Source organism: Oncorhynchus mykiss, chromosome 29, assembly GCF_057628025.1.
Source record: "Oncorhynchus mykiss isolate SJ-2025 chromosome 29, ASM5762802v1, whole genome shotgun sequence".
Lineage (NCBI taxonomy): Eukaryota > Metazoa > Chordata > Actinopteri > Salmoniformes > Salmonidae > Oncorhynchus > Oncorhynchus mykiss.
The window spans coordinates 8,937,016-8,960,000 of NC_143050.1; the positions used below are offsets into that span (position 1 = coordinate 8,937,016).

Sequence of the window (22,985 nt, forward strand, 5' to 3'; positions counted from 1 at the left end):
TTTAAGCAGCTCCTGAATGGGGGGGGCAGGGTAGCCTAGTGGTTAGAGCGTTGGACTAGTAACCGGAAGGTTGCAAGTTCAAACCCCCGAGCAGATCTGTCGTTCTGCCCCTGAACAGGCAGTTCAGGCCGTCTTTGAAAACAAGAATTTGTTCTTAACTGACTTGTCTGGTCAAATAAAGGTTAAAAAAAAAATGGGTTTGGAATTCAGGTCTGAAAAATATCTTTCTGACCACTACTATGGGCAAATATGTACAGTATGGAATGTTTCCCATGTTTCACATATACAGACCCAAGTAATATACATGTAAGTATGTGCAGGCCCTGCAGTAGATTCACGTCCAGTCCAATGGGGGTGTACTTGTACATTCAAGATGCCTCATGTCACAGAAGTAGTCTTGTTGGCTGTTCTGGCTTGGATAAGTCTCGTGTCAAGTGAGATACCTATACTCTACATAGTAAGGTCAGGTGGACAGGTGAGATACAGGTCAACTGTATCAACGTCAACAATTGGGTAATATTTTGTTGAGGCGTTGATCAATGAGCTTGTCAAAAGACAAGTTTGTTGAATTCGTAATGTGTTATCATGCTGTCAACCAAAATAAAAGCACAATTCTGTCTGCATTTTGGTATAGTCGTCACCTAAAATGTGTTACCACTGCACTTTCAGCCATTAAAAAAAACAAAAACACAACGAAGTTCAAATGGGAATACAATGCCAGATATTTGGTTTATTTATACAACAATGTAATGTGTTGTCACTTTGCTTTATCTTAAAAGCAGAACCAAAATAACTAGATTACAGTTGAGATTACATTTAAAAAGTACATGGTGCAAGTGATCAACGCCGTTGGAGATTCTGCAGAGATTATTACAGTAATAGTGAAGATCTCCACCGACCTGCGACCTTTGTACGCTATCTTGAACATGCATGCTTTGATTATAATAAGACATTTAAAGCTACAGTAACCTCAAAATATGGCCATGGATGTGTACATTAGTTTGTAAAATAACCTTCACTTTAGGATATTTACTGTATTACAAAAGTCATATTGAATACTGTTTGGTTGAAAACGTAACCAAATATCCACATTTGAAGGAGATTATCTTCTTCTTGGATAGTTTAATCTGTGCCACTTACTAAGGGATGGATTCAATAACATCCGCATGGTGGTTGTTGTATGGAGGTGTCAGAGGTGGAACTGCGTTAGAGCTGTCAAATCCACAAGTGGCTCGTTGCCTTACCTTATCATAGACACTGCATGCAATGAAACCACACCCTGACTATAAACCGACAAATCCAACACAGCCTCATTACAATTTCCAAAAACTTGAATTCGACTGACAGGCTATAAATCCGCTCCTCCAAAATGAACATTTAAACATGCATTAGCCTAACATATGTTTGTCTCAAAGATTCAGCCATGCAAGTCTAAGTACACAGGGCCGGTACAGTGACACTGCGAACGGCTCACTGGTTTGACATCAACAGTTTGACACTTGAGAGTTATTTCTAACATTGATACAGACTACACTTAATACTTCTAAGGAAGGGAGTGGTTTGTGACACACAAAAAGCAGCCACTCACCTACAGTACGTATCAGCTCATACTGTAGATACAGCTCCAACACCGTCAAAATATCTGCTGTGGGGATGTCGGCCAACGATGGTTAACGCTCGATCTGATTGAATCTGGGCATTCGTTTGGTTTTAATTCCAGTTTGGGTTCACGCCCTTCATCTCAACCAAAAAAATCTAAGTTAAAGAATAGGACTAAATCAAACACATTTTTAATAAAGTAGTATTCATTTAACTTAGATTTTTGGTTGAGATGGAGACGTGAATCCAATATATTCCTCATGAAATTTAAATTTAAATTAAATTAGAAAAAAAAGGCTTCCAAAAGGGTTCTGCTGCTGTTCCCATAGGAGAACCCTTTTTGGTTTCTGGTAGAACCCATTTTGGTTCCAGGTAGAACTCTTCAGGAAAGGCTTCCAAAAGGGTTCTGCTGCTGTTCCCATAGGAGAACCCTTTTTGGTTTCTGGTAGAACCCGTTTTGGTTCCAGGTAGAACTCTTCAGGAAAGGCTTCCAAAAGGGTTCTGCTGCTGTTCCCATAGGAGAACCCTTTTTGGTTTCTGGTAGAACCCATTTTGGTTCCAGGTAGAACTCTTCAGGAAAGGCTTCCAAAAGGGTTCTGCTGCTGTTCCCATAGGAGAACCCTTTTTGGTTTCTGGTAGAACCCATTTTGGTTCCAGGTAGAACTCTTCAGGAAAGGGTTCTACATTGGAACCCAAAAGGGTTCCACCTGGAACTTTGCAAATACTATATAGGCCTAAATAGTCTCATTGATGATGTATGACTTATAAAGTATCGTTCTACAGTGTTTCATTTGCTCTGTTAAACCCACCCTTTGAAATGACTTTCATAGCAACAGTGAATGTATTTTGTTTTTAATTGGAGATCTCTATATCATTCTCACCAGGGGAGCAACTTCCGGGACATGTCGTCCCCCCCCCATGTTCTGAAATTGCATTTTTGTCCTGGCCAATTTTATAATTGGAATGTGATACAAAACAAGGCAACAGTTTGCTTTAGGACCATGCGGACGCCTCCAAGCGGTAAGGTAGGCTGTTTGGAGTGTTTATCTCGATTTAAAAAAAATAAAAATAAAATAATAATAGTTATGCCCCCCCCACTTCTAAAACCAAAGTTGCGCCCCTGATTCTCACGATAGCACATTGGTAATTGTTTGTAAGAAATATCAAAGCTAAGCTGGGCTTGTTTAAAACCCTGTATGGGAGACCAAAGGGATAGCTGTAGATAGACCAACTCTCCAGTAGGAGGTGCTGGCCGACCTTCATTGCTTTTCTGTCTGCTAGTGAATATAACGTTAAAGATCTGACATTTTTCCAAAGTTAGAAATGTAACATATTTTACAAGGTTTGTCTATGTTGAAAATGTGTTACAATTATGACATAATCATGTGATTGAAATTCCACCTCAAAACAACACTTTTTGCAAATTCAATGTATTTTTATACGTAGATTCCACATCACAATACGTTGACAAATGATGTTGAAAAAACCCCCCAACATAGATTCAACCAGTTTGTGCCCAGTGGGCATGTACAGTACACAGACATGTGACCACGGGTAAGAGTCTTCTCTTCATGTTAGATTAACAGACTCCACAAAGAAGAAAGTCCACGTCCCAACATGGCCAAAAGAAGTGTACTACAAAGGGAACAAAGGGCCATTTGTGACACACACACAACCAAAGGGAGCTAGATTATTAAACAATCACACAGTTCAGTTGTTTATGTACAAGCAAACAAACAAACAAAGAGGTTTGTTGATAAGGAGTCCATATGTAAACAGGTCCTACATCCTCCCAGTCCCAGCATTTATCGGCGCTACATAGCATGGTTGGGGTCAATTCGAATTGAAGGCATTCGAAAAGGGCCATCTATTTGAAATTGCTTCTCAAGAAACTATAAGTGAAAGCTGTTTATTTCTAAAGTTTTTCCATTTATTGAAGTTCAAATTCAAATCACTTCCTGAATTGACTACCTTCAATTCGAATTGGCTCCAACCCTGCGACATAGTAAGTACTGTAGTGGATGAGGTGGGTGAGGTGAATTTCTCCCATACTGTACAGTGAAGAGCTTGGAGCTTTGAGCACAAATCCATATTGTCCCTAAAAAGCAATCAATTTGCAGCAGTAATAATCTGAAACAGCCCTCTCCAGGGCAGCCCTGGTCTTAATGGTATTAAATGAATGGTTCATTAAGCAGTAGTCCTCTAGTCCTCTGGCTGGAGCTGCAGGGAGGTGTGGAGAGAGGAGCAATAGATCGGTCAAATATCCCCTCTCCTTCCCCAGGTGGAGAGATGCCTTCATATCTCAGTCAGTGGGATTCAGGGGGTGGTAAAATATCTCCTCTCCTTCCCCAGGTGGAGAGATGCCTTCATATCTCAGTCAGTGGATTCAGGGGGTGGTAAAATATCTCCTCTCCTTCCCCAGGTGGAGAGATGCCTTCATATCTCAGTCAGTGGGATTCAGGGGGTGGTAAAATATCTCCTCTCCTTCCCCAGGTGGAGAGATGCCTTCATATCTCAGTCAGTGGGATTCAGGGGGTGGTAAAATATATCCTCTCCTTCCCCAGGTGGAGAGATGCCTTCATATCTCAGTCAGTGGGATTCAGAGGGTGGTAAAATATCTCCTCTCCTTCTCCAGTTGGAGAGATGCCTTCATATCTCAGTCAGTGGGATTCAGGGGGTGGTAAAATATCTCCTCTCCTTCCCCAGGTGGAGAGATGCCTTCATATCTCAGTCAGTGGGATTCAGGGGGTGGTAAAATATATCCTCTCCTTCCCCAGGTGGAGAGATGCCTTCATATCTCAGTCAGTGGGATTCAGGGGGTGGTAAAATATATCCTCTCCTTCCCCAGTTGGAGAGATGCCTTCATATCTCAGTCAGTGGATTCAGGGGGTGGGTAAATGAATAATGTTCTTCCTCTTTACTCCACTCTCCCCCTTTCTACCCACAGTCAGGATCCAATTAAATTCTGGGCAGATATGAAGGGGGGTGGTAGTATGTCTTTCCCTCCTTCCCTCACCCATAGCGAGGGTCCATATCAGTAGGTAGACTGGGGGGTGATAGGATGTATTCCGTGAGGCCTCCATGTATGATAGAGGAGGTCAGGCTCTTCCTGTTCTTCTTCAAGGTCGACCGCCTCTGCCAGCGACACAGCAGCACCTCCACCTGTTATTGTTAAACCGATGACAGAAGAAAAAAATCAATCATTTCATATAAATTCTCAGGTCGTTATTGTAAAAGAGAACGTGTTCTCAATGACTTAACTGGTTGCAGTTCTTTTCTGTGGTTAAACGTACTGTCTGTATAATTTGCATCTCAGTAGTAATAATCATGTTATGGGTTAGGGCTGATAGGTTGTACATTACTGTTTAACATCTTTACTTTTTTTTTAGATAAAATTCTATACTCCTAGTATGAATAGATGGTTTTTATATAGCCTTAGAGATTGAAAGAAGTGTTAGGTTTTAAGCTCTTTGTGTATGAGAAGTGTAATTATGTAGTGGGACTGCAGCAGATTGTAACACTGCGTACTCCCTATAACTCAAGGCCTCTTCTGACTGATGAGAAGACCTGCGATATGCTCGGAGAAGCACTGAGAAATACTGGGTGATGGAAAAGTACTGAAACACATCTTAGTGGAAAGGAGGGGGTGAGAGCTCAAGGTATAAGGCGGCAGGTAGCCCTGACCTCAGTTATCTATGTTTTATGTATTATTTTGGTCAGGTCAGGGTGTGACGAGGGTGGGTATGTGTGTTTTTGTCCTGTCTAGGGTTTTTGTAATTCTATGTTTTTTTTTTGTATGTCTAGGTATATGTAGGTCTATGGTGGCCTGCATTGGTTCCCAATCAGAGGCAGCTGTTTATCGTTGTCTCTGATTGGGGATCCTATTTAGGTTGCCATTTGGGTTTTGTGGGTTATTGTGTAGTTGTCTGTATAGCGTCACGGTCGTTTTTGTTAGTTTGTTGAGTGTTCTTCGTTTAAGTTAAATAAAAATGTATTCTTATCCCGCTGCGCCTTGGTCTCCTCGTTACGACGAACGCGACAAGTGGATAGAGCGTTGGGCCAGTAACCGAAAGGTCGAGCTAAAAATCTGTCGTTCTGCCCCTGAACAACCCACTGTTTCCCAGTAGGCCGTCATTGTAAATAAGAATAAGTTCTTAACTGACTTGCCTAGTTAAATACAGGTTAAATTACAATTATAATAATATAAATGGACACTGTCCTGAATGTATGTTCTCCGCTGAAGCATTCAGTCAGTCTCGGGTGTAATAAATCTAGTTTGAGCTTTTTTGGTGTCCGCCTCGAGTTTGTACCAGAAATCTAGAACCTAACAGTACTTATAGCAAAATTATAAAATGCTCAAATACATTTGCAGATTGTCTGATCATGTTCTTGTTTTGTACCTAGATTTCATATCTTAAGAACTTTAAATACAATTGTCATCAATGAATTTAAAAAAAAATCACTTTGAAGTGTTTCGTTAACGAAATATCAAAACATTGTTTTTTAACAGTAGAGGAAAAAGTTGCAATATGTTCCCTGCTTCCAGCAATCAGGAAATACTACTGCACATGGACCTGAGTCAGGAGTACACCAGGTAGAATATAGGGAAAGATCTAGGCAATTTCTATGATTCTTTACAACATCGGGGACATGCAGAGAAATGAAGTTGAGTTCCTTTTAAGTACTTCTAAGACAAGTTGTCATCTCCAACATTGTGACCTTCCGTTACAGAGCTTTGCTTTGATGGGGATTACGTCCTATACATTCAGTTGGGTTCCTCTACTGTATTCACTATTCCTTATTTCTATTGGAGATTGTGTTTGTGCTTGCCAATGGGAAATCTACAAACGTACAGAGCAGACCAGCCTATGTATTGCAGTGGAGGCTGAAGGGTTTCATAGTGAAACATTAAAGTGATCATTTTTAGATAAAACTATACTATATAATATATTAAAGTCACCAAATAATTGATTAAAACATACTGTTTTGCAATGGTCTATAGTAGCCTCAACAGCACTCTGTAGGGTAGCACCATGGTGTAGCCAGAGGACAGCTGGTTTCCAATTTAAAAATCCACCAGCCACTCAGATTTCTTACCAGCCAAAACATATATTTTTAAAATCTAAAATGACACTAAACAAAAACGGATGAGCATGATTTGTAATGTTTCTAAAACAACACATGTATTACTAGTGAGAAGTCATGTGGTATATTGTTTAATAAAAACATTTGTGACCTGAGTCTCAACCAAAATATCACAGATGAAACAAGAATTTTCTCCTGCCCCTTTAAGGGCGGGAGGTTACCGTGGTAATGCAACTTGAGTCATGTTTCTGCCTGTAGGGTTGAGTCTGACCAGTGGAAGCGTTGTCTTCTCTTCTCTAGCAGTTGAAACTCAAAAAATAGAAAAAACAAGCTAGCTTGTGAGCAAAACAATGTAAATAGCTAAGAAACTGAAGGACAAAGTCTCAGTAGACTTTTGTTTCAAGTAAATTAGACCAACTTTTATCAATGTTTGCAGTGAATCTTTCACTCAGCTCTTATGTTCGCACAGCCCCCAGCCAGGCAGTGTTACAGAAATACTTTGAAAACAGTTACTGCGGTATTTATTGGACTATAAATGTGATCATACTTATTCATAAATGCGAGTGAAATGCTCACACGGTGGAGCCCTGACCACCCGCCAACATGTCTGGTGAAATAAACATCTTATGCCAAAATCTACGCTCATTTGGCAGATGGCGGATGTTCATTTTTGGCCCTGGTTCTCACCCCCGTCCATTGACTTACACAGTTATTATGACCACTTCAGAGCTCTTGCTCTTCATTCAAAGACTTTAGTCGTGGACACTCGTACTGACAGTTGTGGCTGCTTTGCATGATGTATTGCTGTCTCTACCTTCTTGCCCTTTGTGCTGTTGTCTGTGCCCAATAATGTTTGTACCATGTTTTGTGCTGCTACCATGTCGTGCTGCTGCCATGTTGTGTTGCTACCATGCTGTGTTGTCATGTGTTGCTGCCTTGCAATGTTGTTGTCTTATAGGTCTCTCTTTATGTAGTGTTGTCTCTCTTGTCGGGATGTGTGTTTTGCCCCCCTGCAGGAGGCCTTTTGCCTTTTGGTAGGCCGTCATTGTAAATAAGAATTTGTTCTTAACTGACTTGCCTAGTAAAATAAAGGTTAAATAAAACAACTGACATGTTGTCCACCCAATCAAATGATCAGAGAATGAATCTAGAACTGAAAGCATAAGCTACAGCTTAGCTAGCACTGCGCATAAAATGTGGTGAGTAGTTGACTCAAAGAGAGAGACAGACAATTCAATTCAGTTCTTACAAAATGAGAGGCGAGAGAGAAAGAAAACAGAACAAAATGCGGGATAAACATGAATTTGTCCAATAAAACTCTAATTTGCAACTGCTGGACTAATGATTACACCCTAGATCAGCTAGATGCAGGCAAGAGAGTGCAAGGTGGTATTGAATGTGTCACTGTCTGTCACCTTGATAACTCCACATTCTCTCAACCTGTGCACCTACACTACCGTTCAAAAGTTTGGGGTCACTTAGAAATGTCCTCGTTTTTGAAAGAAAAGCACATTTTGTTGTCCATTAAAATAACATCAAATTGATCAGAAATACAGTGTAGACAGTGTTAATGTTGTAAATGACTATTGTAGCTGGAAACGGCTGATTTGATTATGGAATAGAATATCTACATAGGCGTACAGAGGCCCATTATCAGCAACCATCATAGACTGGCCAAGAAAAAGAAAAGATTAAGATGGGCAAAAGAACACAGACTAGGATATAGAGATATGGCTTTTTCTTTGCAACTCTGCCTAGAAGGCCAGCATCCCGGGGTCGCCTCTTCACTGTCGACGTTGAGACTGGTGTTTTGCGGGTACTATTTAATGAAGCTGCCAGTTGAGGACTTGTGAGGCATCTGTTTCTCAAACTAGACACTCTAATGTACTTGTCCTCTTGCTCAGTTGTGAACCAGGCCCTCCTACTCCTCTCTCTATTCTGGTTAGAGACCGTTTGGGAAGGAAGTAGTACACAGCGTTGTACGAGATCTTCAGTTTCTTGGCAATTTATCGCATGGAATAGCCTTCATTTCTCAGAACAAGAATAGACTGACAAGTTTCAGAAGAAAGTTCTTTGTTTCTGGCCATTTTGAGCCTGTAATCGAACCCTCAAATGCTGATGCTCCAGATACTCAACTAGTCTAAAGAAGGCCAGTTTTATTGCTTCTTTAATCAGGACAACAGTTTTCAGCTGTGCTAACATAATTGCAAAGGGTTTTCTAATGATCAATTAGCCTTTTAAAATGTTTGTAGATGTTGAGTGTGAGGTTATTTTCCTGACACCACACTCCGAGGGCCCTCACCTCCTCCCTGTAGAATGTCTTGTCGTTGTTGGTAATCAAGCCTACCACTGTAGTGTCGTCTGCAAACTTGATGATTGAGTTGGAGGCGTGCATGGCCACACAGTCATGGGTGAACAGGGAGTACATGAGATAGCTGAGAACACACACTTGTGGGGCCCCAGTGTTGAGGATCAGCGGGGTGGGATGTTGTTTCCTACCCTCACCACCTGGGGGCGGCCCGTCAAAGTCCAGGACCCAGTTGCACAGGGCGGGGTCGAGACCCAGGGTTTCGAGCTTAATGACGAGTTTGGAGGGCACTATGGTGTTAAATGCTGAGCTGTGATCGATGAACATAGGTATTCCTCTTGTCCAGATGGGTTAGGTCAGTGTGCAGTGTGATGGCGATTGCGTCGTCTGTGGACCTATTGGGGCGGTAAGCAAATTGGAGTGGGTCTAGGGTGTCAGGTAGGGTGGAGGTGATATGATCCTTGACTAGTCTCTCAAAGCACTTCATGATGAAGGAAGTGAGTGCATCGAGCGATAGTTGTTTAGCTCAGTAACCTTAGCTTTCTTAGGAACAGGAACAATGGTAACCCTCTTGAAGCATGTGGGAACAGCAGACTGGGATAAGGAGTGATTGAATATGTCCGTAAACACACCAGCCAGCTGGTCTGCGCATGCTCTGAGGGCACGGCTAGGGATGCCGTCTGGGCCTGCAGCCCTGCGAGGGTTAACACGTTTAAATGTTTTACTCACCTCGGCTGCAGTGAAGGAGAGCCCACAGGTTTTGGTAGCGGGCTGTGTCTGTGGCACTGTATTGTCCTCAAAGGGAGCAAAGAAGTTGTTTAATTTGTCTGGGAGCAAGACGTCGGTGTCCACGACGGGGCTGGTTTTCTTTTTGTAATCCGTGATTGACTGTGGACCCTGCCACATACGTCTCATGTCTGAGCCATTGAATTGCGACTCCACCTTGTCCCTATACTGACGCTTAGCTTGTTTGATTGCCTTAGAGGGAATAGCTACACTGTTTGTATTCGGTCATGTTTCCGGTCGCCTTGCCATGATTAAAGGCAGTGGTTCACACTTTCAGTTTTGCGCGAATGCTGCCATCAATCCACGGTTTCTGGTTGGGGAAGGTTTTAATAGTCACCGTGGGTACAACAACACCGATGCACTTGCTAATAAACTTGCTCACCGAATCAGCGTACACAATGTTGTTGTCTGAGGCTATCCGGAACATATCCCAGTCCACATGATGGAAGCAATCTTGAAGCGTGGAATCAGATTGGTCGGACCAGCGTTGAACAGACCACGGGCGTTTCCTGTTTTAGTTTCTGTCTATAGGCGGGGAGCAACAAAATGTAGTCGTGGTCAGATTTGCCGAAAGGAGGGTGAGGGTAGGCTTGGTATGCGTCGCGGAAGTTAATCTTAAGCTTACCCCCTCCTTTTTCGAACATTCTGTTAAAAATCGTGCAACATTTCAGCGTCCTGCTACTCATGCCAGGAATATAGTATATGCATATGATTAGTATGTGTGGATAGAAAACACTCTGAAGTTTCTAAAACTGGTTAAATCACGGCTGTGACTATAACAGAGCGTGTGTTTCATCGAAAAGCGCAAGAAAAACTGGTCACTGAAAGCTGAAAATAATATCCATGCGCCACTTGCATGTATTGTTTAAAGGACACCAAATTAAATAAGGCAGAGATTGCAATTCCTACAGCTTCCACACGATGTCGCCAGTGTCGTCATTTTCCTGAGAGTTATTTCTTGGTCGAACAAAGGAAAGAGATTCCATTTCTTCCGGTCTCCGACAGGATGTTTTGGAGGAGAGATTTTCGACCATGATTTCAAGACGTGGAGCTATTGAATACACATCGCCCCGTGATCATTTTGATAGATTATAAACGTTTACTAATACCTAAAGTTGGATTACAAAAGTATTTAGAAGTGTTTTGTGAAAGTTTATCGTCAACTTTTTTAATTTTAAAAAATGACGCAGCGTTTTGAAACAATGTTTTTTTCTGAATTACACAGTTTCCATAGATGGCTATTTTGGGTATATATGGACCGATTTAATCGAAAAAAAATACCCAATAGTGATGTTTATGGGGCATATAGGAGTGCCAAGAAAGAAGCTCGTCAAAGGTAATGAATGTTTTATATTTTATTTCTGCTATTTGTGTAGCGCCGGCTACGCTAATTATTTTGTTTACGTCGCCTTCAGGCATTTTGGGGTGTTGCATGCTATCAGATTCTCATGCTTTCGCTGAAAAGCATTTTAAAAATCTGACTTGTTGGCTAGATTCACAACGAGTGTAGCTTTAATTCAATACCCTGTATGTGTGTTTTAATGAACGTTTGAGTTTTAACGAGTACATTTAGCATTTAGCGTAGCGCATTTGCATTTCCAGGTGCCTAGTTGAGACATCTGCGTCTCAGATAGGAGCAACTGGTTTTAAAGTAGCAATGATCCAGAATGCTGCCAGCCCAGGTCACACATTCGATACGCTGATAAAATTTAGGGAGCCTTGTTTTCAGATTAGCTTTCTTACAATCCCCAGTTACAATAAATGCAGCCTCAGGATATATGGTTTTCAGTTTACATAGAGTCCAAAGTTCTTTCAGGGCCGTCGCGGTGTCTGCTTGTGGGGGGATATACTGTACACGGCTATGATTATAATCGAAGAGAATTCTTTTAGTAGATAATGCGGTCAGCATTTGATTGTAAGGAATTCTAGGTCAGGTGAACAAAAGAACTTGAGTTCCTGTATGTTGTTATGATTACACCATGACTTGTTAATCATAAGGCATACACCCCCGCCCTTCTTACCAGAGAGGTGTTTGTTTCAGTCAGCGCGATGTGTGACGAAACCGGGTGGCTGTACAGACTCTGATAACGTATCCCGAGTGAGCCATGTTTCCGTGAAACAGAGAAGGTTACAATCTCTGATGTCTCTCTGGAAGGCAACCCTTGCTCGAATTTCATCTACCTTATCAAGAGACTGGACATTGGCGAGTAGTATACTCTGGATCAGTGAGTAATGTGCCTGTCTACGGAGCTTGACCAGAAGACCGCTCTGTCTGCCCCATCTGCGGCACTGTTGTTTTGGGTCGCCTACAGGGATCCGATCCATTGTCCTGGATGGTGGTCCAAACAGAGGATCCGCTTCGGGAAAGTCATATTCCTGGTCATAATGTTGGTAAGTTGACAATTCTATTATATTCAATAGTTCTTCCCAGCTGTATGTAATAAGACTTACATACAGTGCTGTGCTTGTTGAGTGTCCTTCCCTATAAGCGTGCTGAAATTATGTTGTCAATTTGTTTACTGTAAAATAGCATTGTATCTGGTCAAACACCATTTTTTCCAGAAGTTTACTAAGAGTTGGTAACCGGCTGATTGGTCGGCTATTTGAGCCAGTAAAGGGGGCTTTACTATTCTTGAGTAGGATAATTAATTCAGGTTCCCTCCGGGCCTGAGGGCACACGCTCTCTAGTAGGCTTAAATTGAAGATGTGGCAAATAGGAGTGGAAATAGTCTGCCATTATCCTCAGTAATTTTCCATCTAGATTGTCAGACCCCGGTGGCTTGTCATTGTTGATGGACAACAATCATTTTTTCACCTCTTCCAAACTGACTTTACGGAATTCAAAACCACAATTCTTGTCTTTCATAATTTGTTCCGATATACTTGGATGTGTAGTGTCAGCATTTGTTGATGGCATGTCATCCCTAAGTTTGCTTATCTTGTCAATGAAAAACACATTAAAGTAGTTCGCGATATCAGTGGGCTTGGTGATGAATGAGCCATCTGATTCAATGAATGAAGGAGCCGAGTTAGCTTTTTTTCCCAAAATGTAATTTAAGGTGCCCCAAAGCTTTCTACTATCATTCTTTATTCTTTTATAAGTTATCTTTGTTTCATAAATGTTATAAATTCTTTTTTATTTAGGTTGGTCACCTGATTTCTTAATTTGCAGTAAGTTTGCCAAATCACCTGGGCTGACAGACTTAATTGCCATACCTTTTGCCTCTCAACCATACAATTTTTAAATTACTCATCAATCCAAGGGGATATAACCGTTTTTACAGTAATTTTCTTAATGGGCGCAGTCTTATTAGTAACTAAAATAAGTAGTTTCATAAATGCGTCAAGAGCAGCGTCTGGTTGATCCTCATTACACACCCCAGACCATCAAATATTCTTTACATCGTCAACATATGAATAAGTACAAAACTTATTGTATGACCTCTTATACACGATATTAGGCCCACCCTTTGGAACTTTGGTTTTCCTAGATATGGCTATTATATTGTGATCACTACATTCTATGGATTTAGATACTGCTTAAAAGCAAATATCTGCAGCATTAGTAAAGATGTGATCAATACAAGTTGATTATTTAATGCCTGTGTTGTTTGTAACTACCCTGGTAGGTTGACTGACAACCTGATCCAGGTTGCAGACACTGGTTACAGTTTGAAGTTTTTTCCTGAGTGGGCAGCTTGATGAAAGCCAGTCAATATTTAAATCACCCAGAAAATATACTTCTCTGTTGATATCACATATATTATCAAGCATTTCACACATATTATCCAGATACTGACGGTTAGCACATGGTGGTCTATAGCAGCTTCCCACAGGAATGGGCTTTAGTTGAGGCAGATGAACCTGTAGCCATATTACTTGAACAGTATTTAACATTAGATCGTTAACAATGTCTACACTGTATTTCTGATCAATTTTATGTTATTTTAATGGACAGAAAAGTAGATTCTTTCAAGAACAAGGACATTTCTAAGTGACCCCAAACCTCTGAAGGTAGTGTACATTGTAAACTGAATTGAATTGTGATGATAACAGTGAATGAATTTTGCACACAATGTACTTCGTTTTCCATTTTCTTTTTAATCAGGACTAATACTTGATTTGATTGTGTATGAAATTGTAATTGTTAATTACCCATAATTCTGCACCTTTCTATAGCTGCATCATCATGATGTAATGACTGCAAAGAAAATCAGTTGATCGACTGGGACTTTTAAAAGACAGGTTAACTTTCTGTTTTGTCCACTGAAGACTGAAGTGTTTGTGCCAGTCTTTTTTCAGTAAGTGGTGTTCTTCTGATTCATGTGATGGCAATTTTGACTTATCATTTCGTATAGATTAATGTATTTATGTTTTGAGAAGGCATCTCCATTTTGAAAATGTATTTTAATGTTTTGCATTAGGCCACTGAGTTAGTTCTGTGTCATGTGAACATTGCCATGAAAATAGCCAATATTGTAAAAAAAAAAATGATTAAGAAAAACTGTTGATAATGGCAAAATACAAATAGTTATAAAATATAGAGTACCAGTCAAAAGTTTGGATACACCTACTCATTCATGGCTTTGTCTTTCTTTTTTTTCCTTTTTACAATGTTCTACATTGTAGAATAATAGTGAAAACATCAGAACTATGAAATAACACATATTATGAAGTAACCAAAAAAGTGTGAAACAAATCAAAATATTTTCTATATTTGAGATTCTTCAAAGTACCCACCCTTTGTCTAGATGACAGCTTTGCCTAGATGACAGTTGGCCTTCTCTCAACCAGCTTCATGAGGAATGCTTTTCTAACAGTCTTGAAGGAGTTCCCACATTTGCAGAGCACTTGTTGGCTGCTTTTCCTTCACTCTGCGGTTCAAGACATCCCAAACCATCTCGATTGGGTTGAGGTTGGGTGATTGTGGAGGCCAGGTCATCTGATGGAAAACTCTATCACTCTCCTTCTTGGTCAAATTGCCCTTACACAGCCTGGAGGTGTGTTTTGGGTCAATGTCCTGTTGAAAAAGTCCCACTAAGCGCAAACCAGATGGGCGGGCGTATCGCTGCAGAATGCTGTGGTAGACATGCTGGTTAAGTGTGCCTTGAATTCTAAAAAAATCACAGACAGTGTCACCAGAAATGAACTTATGAACTAATGAACTTATCCTCTGCAGCAGAGGTAACTTGGTCTTCCTTTCCTGTGGAGGTCCTCATGAGAGCCAGTTATCATAGCGCTTGATGGTTTTTGTGACTGCACTTGAAGAAACTTTCAAAGAACTTGACATTTTCCGGATTGACTGACCGTCATGTCTGAAAATAATGGACTGTCATTTCTCTTTGCTTATTTGAGCTGTTCCTGACATAATATTGACTTGGTCTTTTACCAAATAGGGCTGTATACCACCCCTACCTTGTCACAACACAACTGATTGTCTCAAATGCATTTAGAAGGAAAAAAAATCCACAAATGAACTTTTAACAAGGCACACCTGTTAATTGAAATGCATTCCAGGTGACAAACTCATGAGGCTGGTTGAGAGAAAGCCAAGAGTGTGCAAAACTGTCATCAAAGCAAAGGGTGGCTACTTTGAAGAATCTAAAAGATAAAATATATTTAGATATGTTTAACACTTTTTAGGTTACTTCATGGAGACAGATTCATCATAGCGCTTGATGGTTTTTGCGACTCCACTTGAAAAAACTTTCAAAGTTCTTGAAATGTTCCTTATTGACTGACCTTCATGTCTTAAAGTAATGATGGACTGTCGTTTCTCTTGCTTACATGAGCTGTTCTTGCCATAATATGGACTTGGTCTTTTACCAAGTAGGGCTATCTCCTGTATACCACCCCTACCTTGTCACAACACAACTGATTGGCTTAAACGCATTAAGGAAATAAATTCCACAAATTATATTTTAACAAGGCACACCTGTTAATTGAAATGCATTCCAGATGACTACCCCGTGAAGCTGGTTGAGAGAATGCTAAGAAAAACCCTGGAAAGAGTAGGTGCGACCAAACTTTTGATTGGTACTGTATACAAATATACAGTATATACAGTGTACGGTGCAGTCGGGAAAATATTCAGACCCCCCTTGACTTTTTCCACATTTTGTTATGTTACAGTCTTACTCTAAAATGTATTAAATAAAAAATGTTCCTCATCAATCTACACAAAATCACCCCATAATGACAAAGCAAAAACAGGTTTCTAGAAATGTTTGCAAATATATACAAAAAATAAAGACAGAAATACCTGATTTACATAAGTATTCAGACCCTTAGCTATGAGATTTGAAATTGAGCTTAGGTGCATCCTGTTTCCATTGGTCATCCATGTTTCTACAACTTGATCAGAGTCCACCTGTGGTAAACTCAATTGATTGAACATGATTTGGAAAGGCACACACCTGTCCATATTAAGTCCCACAGTTGACAGTGCATGTCAGAGCAAAAACCAAGCCATGAGGTCGAAGGAATTGTCTGTAGAGCTCCGAGACAGGATTGTGTCGAGGCACAGATCTGTGGAAGGGTACCAAAACATTTATGCAGCATTGAAGGTCCCCAAGAACACAGTGGCCTAAATCTTTCTTAAATGGAAGAAGTTTGGAAGCACCTAGACTCTTCCTAGAGCTCCAGAGTTCCTTTGTGGAGATGGGAGAACATTCCAGAAGGACAACCATCTCTGCAGAAATCAGGCCTTTATGGTAGAGTCACTCCTCAGTAAAAGGCACAACCCCACTTAGAGTTTCCCAAAAGGCATCTAAAGACTCTCAGACCATGAGAAGCAAGATTCTCTGGTCTGATGAAACCAAGATTGAACTTGGCTTGAATGCCAAGCGTCACATCTGGATGAAACCTGGCACCATCCCTACGGTGACACATGGTGGTGGCATCATGCTGTGAGGATGTTTTTCAGCGGCAGTGACTGGGAGACTAATCAGGATCAAGGGACAAATGAACAGAGCAAAGTATAGTGAGATCCTTGATGACAACATGCTCCAGTGCACTCAGGACCTCAGACTGGGGCAAAGGTTTTTCTTCCAGTAGGACAACGACCATAAGCACACAGCCAAGACAACGCAGGCGTGGCTTCGGGACAAGTCTCTGAATGTCCTTGGGGGGCCCATCCAGAGCCAGGACTTGAACCAGATTGAACATCTCTGGAGCGACTCTCCCCATTCAGCCTGACAGAGCTTGAGTATCTGCAGAGAAGAACGAGAGAAACTCCCCAAATACAGCTGTGCCAAGCTTGTAGCGTCATACCAGACAAGGCTCTAGGCTGTAATCGCTGCCAAAGGTGCTTCAACAAAGTACTGAGTAAAAGGTCTGAATACTTATGTAAATGTGATATTTCCGTTTTTTTCAATTTCTAAAAACCTGTTTTTGCTTAGTCATTATGGGGTATTGCGTGTAGAGCAGTGGTTCCCAAACTTTTTATAGTCCCGTTCCCCTTCCACCATTCCGCCTCCAGCTGCGTACCACCTCTAGCACCATGGTCAGTGCACTCTCAAATGTTGTTTTTTTGCCATCATTGTAAGCCTGCCACACACACACACACACACACACACACACACACACACACACACACTCACACACACTCACACACACTCACACACACACACACACACTATACGATGCATTTATTAAACGTAAGAATGAGTGTGAGTTTGTCACAACCCGGCTCGTGGGAAGTGACAAAGAGCTCTTATAGGACCAGGGCACAAATAATAATATAATAATAATAATTAATTTTGCTCTTTATTTAGCCATCTTACATATGAAACCTTATTTGTTCATCAAAAATAGTGAATAACTCACCACAGGTTAATGAGAAGGGTGTGCTTGAAAGGGTGCACATAACTCTGCAATGTTGGGTTGTATTGGAGAGAGTCTCCGTCTTAAATAATTTTCCACACACAGTCTGTGCCTGTATTTAGTTTTCATGCTAGTGAGGCCGGGGAATCCACTCTCACATAGGTACCTGGTTGCAAAGGGCATCAGTGTCTTAATAGCGCGATTTGCCAAGGCAGGATACTCTGAGCGCAGCTCTATCCAGAAATCTGGCAGTGGCTTCTGATTATTCAATTCAATTTTTACAGAACTGCTTGTTGCAATTTCAATGAGGCTCTATTGTTCAGATATACAGTAGGTAAGTGGACTGGAGGCAGGGCATGAAAGGGATAACGAATCCAGTTTGTGTTGTCCGTTTCGGGAAAGTGCCTGCGTAATTGCGCGCTGGGTGCTTCGCTATATCACGTTTGACATTGTCTGTAAGCTTGAGTTCATTTGCACAACAAAAAAATCATACAATGATGGAAAGACCTGTGTGTTGTCCCAGAAAAGAGCTCCAACTTCTTAATCATAGTCTCAATTTTGTCCCGCACATTGAATATAGTTGCGGAGAGTCCCTGTAATCCTAGATTCAGATCATTCAGGTGAGAAAAAACAACACCCAGGTAGGCCAGTCGTGTGAGAAACTCGTCATCATGCAAAGCAGTAAGACAAGTGAAAAGTATGGTCAGTAAAGAACTTTAAGCTTGTCTCTCAATTTTTTTTAAACGTATCAATACTTGGCACTTCTGTATGTTGTAAAAACGTTACATGGCCATATCATTGCATAATGCAGAAAATACAAAGTTAACCATTTTCACTGTAGTGTCCAAAATGTCTTTCAAGTGGTCAGGCATTCGCTTGGCAGCAAGAGCCTCTCGGTGGACGCTGCAGTGTACCCAAGTGGCATCGGGAGCAACTGCTTGCGCGCGCGTTACCACTCCACTATGTCTCCCTGTATGGCTTTTGGCTTTTGCGCCATCAGTACAGATACATCTCGACCACCAAGTCCATTTGATGACACAAAGCTGTCCAGTACTTTAAAAATATCCCCTCATGTTGTCCTGGTTTCCAGTGGTTTGCAGAAGAGGATGTCTTCCTTGATTGACCCCCCATAAACGTAACGGACAAATACCAGGAAATGTGCCAGGCCCTGTTGACTCATCCAGCTGTAACGCATATAATTCACTGGCTTGTATGCGAAGCAGTAATTGTTTCAAAACATCTCCTGCCATGCCACTGTATGTATAAATATATATAAATATATATATTTAAAAAATATATATATTTACCAGTGGTAGAAGGTAAATTGAAAGAAAACACTGGCGGTACATCCCAAATGACCTCCTATTCCTTTTTAGTGCACTACTTTGACCAAAGACCCATGGGACTTGATCAAAAGTAGTGCACTATACAGGAAATAGGGTGCCTAAAGCCCCATGGGTCCTGATCAAAAGTAGTGCACTATACAGGAAATAGGGTGCCATTTGGGATGCATCCACTACCTGTTCTCTGAAGAAGCTGGTAGTCAGGGTGTAGAGGATAGGGTTCAGGGCACTGTTGATGGGTAATATAAAGATCACCACCCAGGATGAGATGGTACCTGGAGGGGGAGAGAGAGAGGGAGTTAGAGGTGTGTGTGTGTGTGCCCTTGTGTATTAACTGCAGTGTTGGGGATTAGTGAACTTCATGTAGGTCAACTAGTAATTTAACTTCGTTTTGCGTTAGCTTGGTGGTAGTTGAACTCAATTCAAATCTAGGTAGTGTTTCCACTAGTTAATTGCAACTTTTTTTTTTACCATGTAGCGGTGTAGCTAACTACTGGAACTACACACTACTGTTTTACCATGTAGCGTTGTAGCTAACTACTGGAACTACACACTACTGTTTTACCATGTAGCGGTGTAGCTAACTACTGGAACTACACACTATTGTGTATCCCAAAGGGGCCCTGGTGCGGGTCTTCTCAGAAACACCTCTGTAACGTCTGAATGGTTTGCGCTACAAACTATTATGACCCGTTTATGACGCTCACACGCCACACAAGAGTCGTTTGAAGGTAAGGAATTATTTTACATAGAAGATCATAGGAAATTCCAGGACATACTATATCATTAATAATAATTAATAAACTCACATAGTCGCTGTCACAAACTCCAACCTCCACACAGTTTTCACTGACTAGTTGGATATTAATTTCCTACTGAGCAAACATTTTATGTACTTACAGCATTCTTTAAATACATATTTGTTTTTACATTTGATTGACATTGGTCAATAAAGCTCATAAATGCAACTGATTATTTCAATTTGTTTTGTGTTCTACTTGTTGTCCTGAAAATAAAATTGTGAGGCAGATTTTTACTGGGGTCATCAAGCCTGATGCTAATAGGCTTTTAACATATGACCCCAAAGTGATCGGTTGGTACAATTTATAGTCTATGACATTTCAGATTTACATACGATCATTTTTCACTAATTCGTTTGAATGTAGTGAACTACTTTTTCAAAGGAACTTTAGTTAAGTAGACCTTATTTTCATAGGGGTAGTTTTAGTGTAGCATAACTTCTGTGTAAATTAATTGATAGCTTGGTAAACTACATTTTCAGAGTAGCTTCCCCAACAATGATTACCTGGTATCTCGACCTGCAACAGGGACAGTATTTACCTGGTATCTCGACCTGCAACAGGGACAGTATTTACCTGATATCTCGACCTGCAACAGGGACAGTATTTACCTGGTATCTCGACCTGCAACAGGGACAGTATTTACCTGGTATCTCGACCTGCAGCAGGGACAGTATTTACCTGGTATCTCGACCTACAACAGGGACAGTATTTACCTGGTATCTCGACCTGCAGCTGGGACAGTATTTACCTGGTATCTCGACCTGCAGCTGGGACAGTATTTACCTGGTATCTCGACCTGCAACAGGGACAGTATTTACCTGGTATCTCGACCTACAGCAGGGACAGTATTTACCTGGTATCTCGACCTTCAACAGGGACAGTATTTACCTGGTATCTCGACCTACAGCTGGGACAGTATTTACCTGGTATCTCGACCTGCAGCAGGGACAGTATCTTGACCAGGAAGATGGGGATCCAGCAGAGGGCGTCAGAGAAGACGATGAAGAAGAACCTGTTAGCTACAGCCACATCTCTGTGTAGCCTGCTCCTCAGGTCTGTAACAGAACAACATGTTAGCTACAGCAACGTCTCTGTGTAGCCTGCTCCTCAGGTCTGTAACAGAACAGCCTGTTAGCTACAGTTAGGTCTCTGTGTAGCCTGATCTTCAGGTCTGTAACAGAACAGCCTGTTAGCTATAGCAACGTCTCTGTGTAGCATGCTCTTCAGGTCTGTAACGGAACAGTCTGTTAGCTATAGCAATGTCTCTGTGTAGCCTGCTCTTCAGGTCTGTAACAGAACAGCCTGTTAGCCACAGCTAGGTCTCTGTGTAGCCTGCTCCTCAGGTCTGTAACAGAACAGCCTGTTAGCTACAGTCAGGTCTCTGTGTAGCCTGCTCCTCAGGTCTGTAACAGAACAGCCTGTTAGCTACAGCAACGTCTCTGTGTAGCCTGCTCTTCAGGTCTGTAACGGAACAGCCTGTTAGCTACAGCCAGGTCTCTGTGTAGCCTGGTCCTCAGGTCTGTAGCAGAACAGCCTTTTAGCTACAGTCAGGTCTCTGTGTAGCCTGCTTTTCAACAAAGCTTCAACTACAAATAATATTAAAGTAAGAGATTGTTTACTTTTTACAAGAGGGTTCAGAGTTCACTTGTGGTCTTCCTTTACAGGGCCTGAAAGTATTCACACCCCTTGACCTATTCCACATTTTGTTGTGTTCAGCTTGAATTTAAAATATATACAATTAAGATTTTGTGTCACTTGCCTACACACAATGCCCCATAATGTCAAAGTGGAATTATGTTTTAGAAATGTTTACAAATTCCTTAAAAATGAAGAGCTGAAATGTATTGAGTCAATAAGTATTCAACCTCTTTGTTATGGCAAGCCTAAGTTCAGGAGTTAAAAACTTGCTTAATTAACAAGTCACATAATAAGTTGCATGGACTCACTCTGTGTGCAATAGAGTTTAACATGATTTTTGAATGACTTCACCAGTGAATTTAAAACACCTAGTAAACCACAAAAGCAGACATTGAATATCCCTTTGAGCACGGTGAAGTTATTAATTACACTTTGGAAGCTGAATCAATACAACCAGTCACTACAAAGATACAGGCGTCCTTTCTAACTGAGTTGCCGGAGAGGAAGGAAACCGCTAAGTGATTTTATCATGAGGCCAGTGACTTTAAATCAGTTACAGAGTTTAGTGGCTGTGACAGGAGAAAACTGAGGATGGATCAACAACATTGTAGTTATTCCACAGTATAAATCTAAATAACAGAATGCAAAGGAAGAAGCTTGTACAGAATTTAAAAAAAATCCTAAACATGCATCCTGTTTGTAATAAGGCACAAAAGTCAGACTGCTAAAAAAATTGGCTAGGAAATGTACTTTATGTCCAGAATACAAAGCATTATGTTTGGGGCAAATCCAACACAACACATCACTGAGTACCACTCTTCATACAGTATTTTCAAGCATGGTGGTGGCTGCATCATGTTATGGGTATGCTTGTCATCAGCAAGGACTTTGGAGTTTTTTAGGATTAAAATAAATGGAATAGAGCTAAGCACAGGCAAAATCCTACAGGAAAACCTGGTTCAGTCTGCTTTCCAACAGACACTGGGGGACAAATTCACCTTTCAGCAGGACAATAACCTAAAACACAAGGTTCGTTCTTACACACATTGAGTCATGTGGCCGTGGCTTGCTAGATAAGGCAGGCACACAGGCATTGAGGCATTCAGTTACTGTTTTATTGAACGTCAGAATGGGCAAAACGAGGGACCTAAGTGACTTTGAGCGTGGTATGATCTTCGGTGCCAGTTCCAGTATCTCAGAAACGGCCATCCTCCTGGGATTTTCACGCACGACAGTGTCAAGGGTTTACAGAGAATGGTGCTACAAAACAAAAAAACATCCAGTCAGCGGCAGTCCTGGGGACGAAAACTTCTAGTTGATGAGAGGTGAAAGGAGAATGGCAAGAATCGGTAAGAACAGGCAAGAACAGGCAGGCCACAAACAGGCAGATAACGGAGCAGTACAAAAGTGGTGCAGAATCTTGGTACGCTCCACTCGTTGGTCCTTGTCGCGGATGGGCTATTGCAGCAGACGACCACGCCGGGCTCCACTCCTATCAGCTAAAACAAGAAGTGGCTCCAGTAGAAAAACATCACCTGGTCCGACGAATCCTGGTTTCTGTTGCGTCATACTGATGACAGAGTCAGGATTTGGCGTAAA

General features: G+C 41.3%; 1 protein-coding gene across 3 annotated transcripts in view; it reads right to left on the reverse strand.

The window, feature by feature from the left end:
• Positions 1–3,013: 3,013 nt before the first annotated feature.
• LOC110510244 (relaxin receptor 2) overlaps positions 3,014–22,985 on the reverse strand; it is a 185,448-nt gene continuing 165,476 nt past the window's right edge. For 2 of the 3 annotated variants that reach the window (XM_090226478.1, XM_036967526.2), the window contains 3 exons: positions 20,672–20,803; positions 19,123–19,220; positions 3,014–4,761 (listed from right to left, as the gene is read on the reverse strand). In XM_090226478.1, coding sequence (XP_090082604.1) covers positions 4,612–4,761; positions 19,123–19,220; positions 20,672–20,803 — 380 coding nt within the window. In that variant the 3' untranslated portion in view covers positions 3,014–4,611. Of the gene's footprint in view, positions 4,762–19,122; positions 19,221–20,671; positions 20,804–20,973; positions 21,152–22,985 lie in introns of those variants that run through there. The other variant, XM_036967527.2, reaches the window with a different exon arrangement.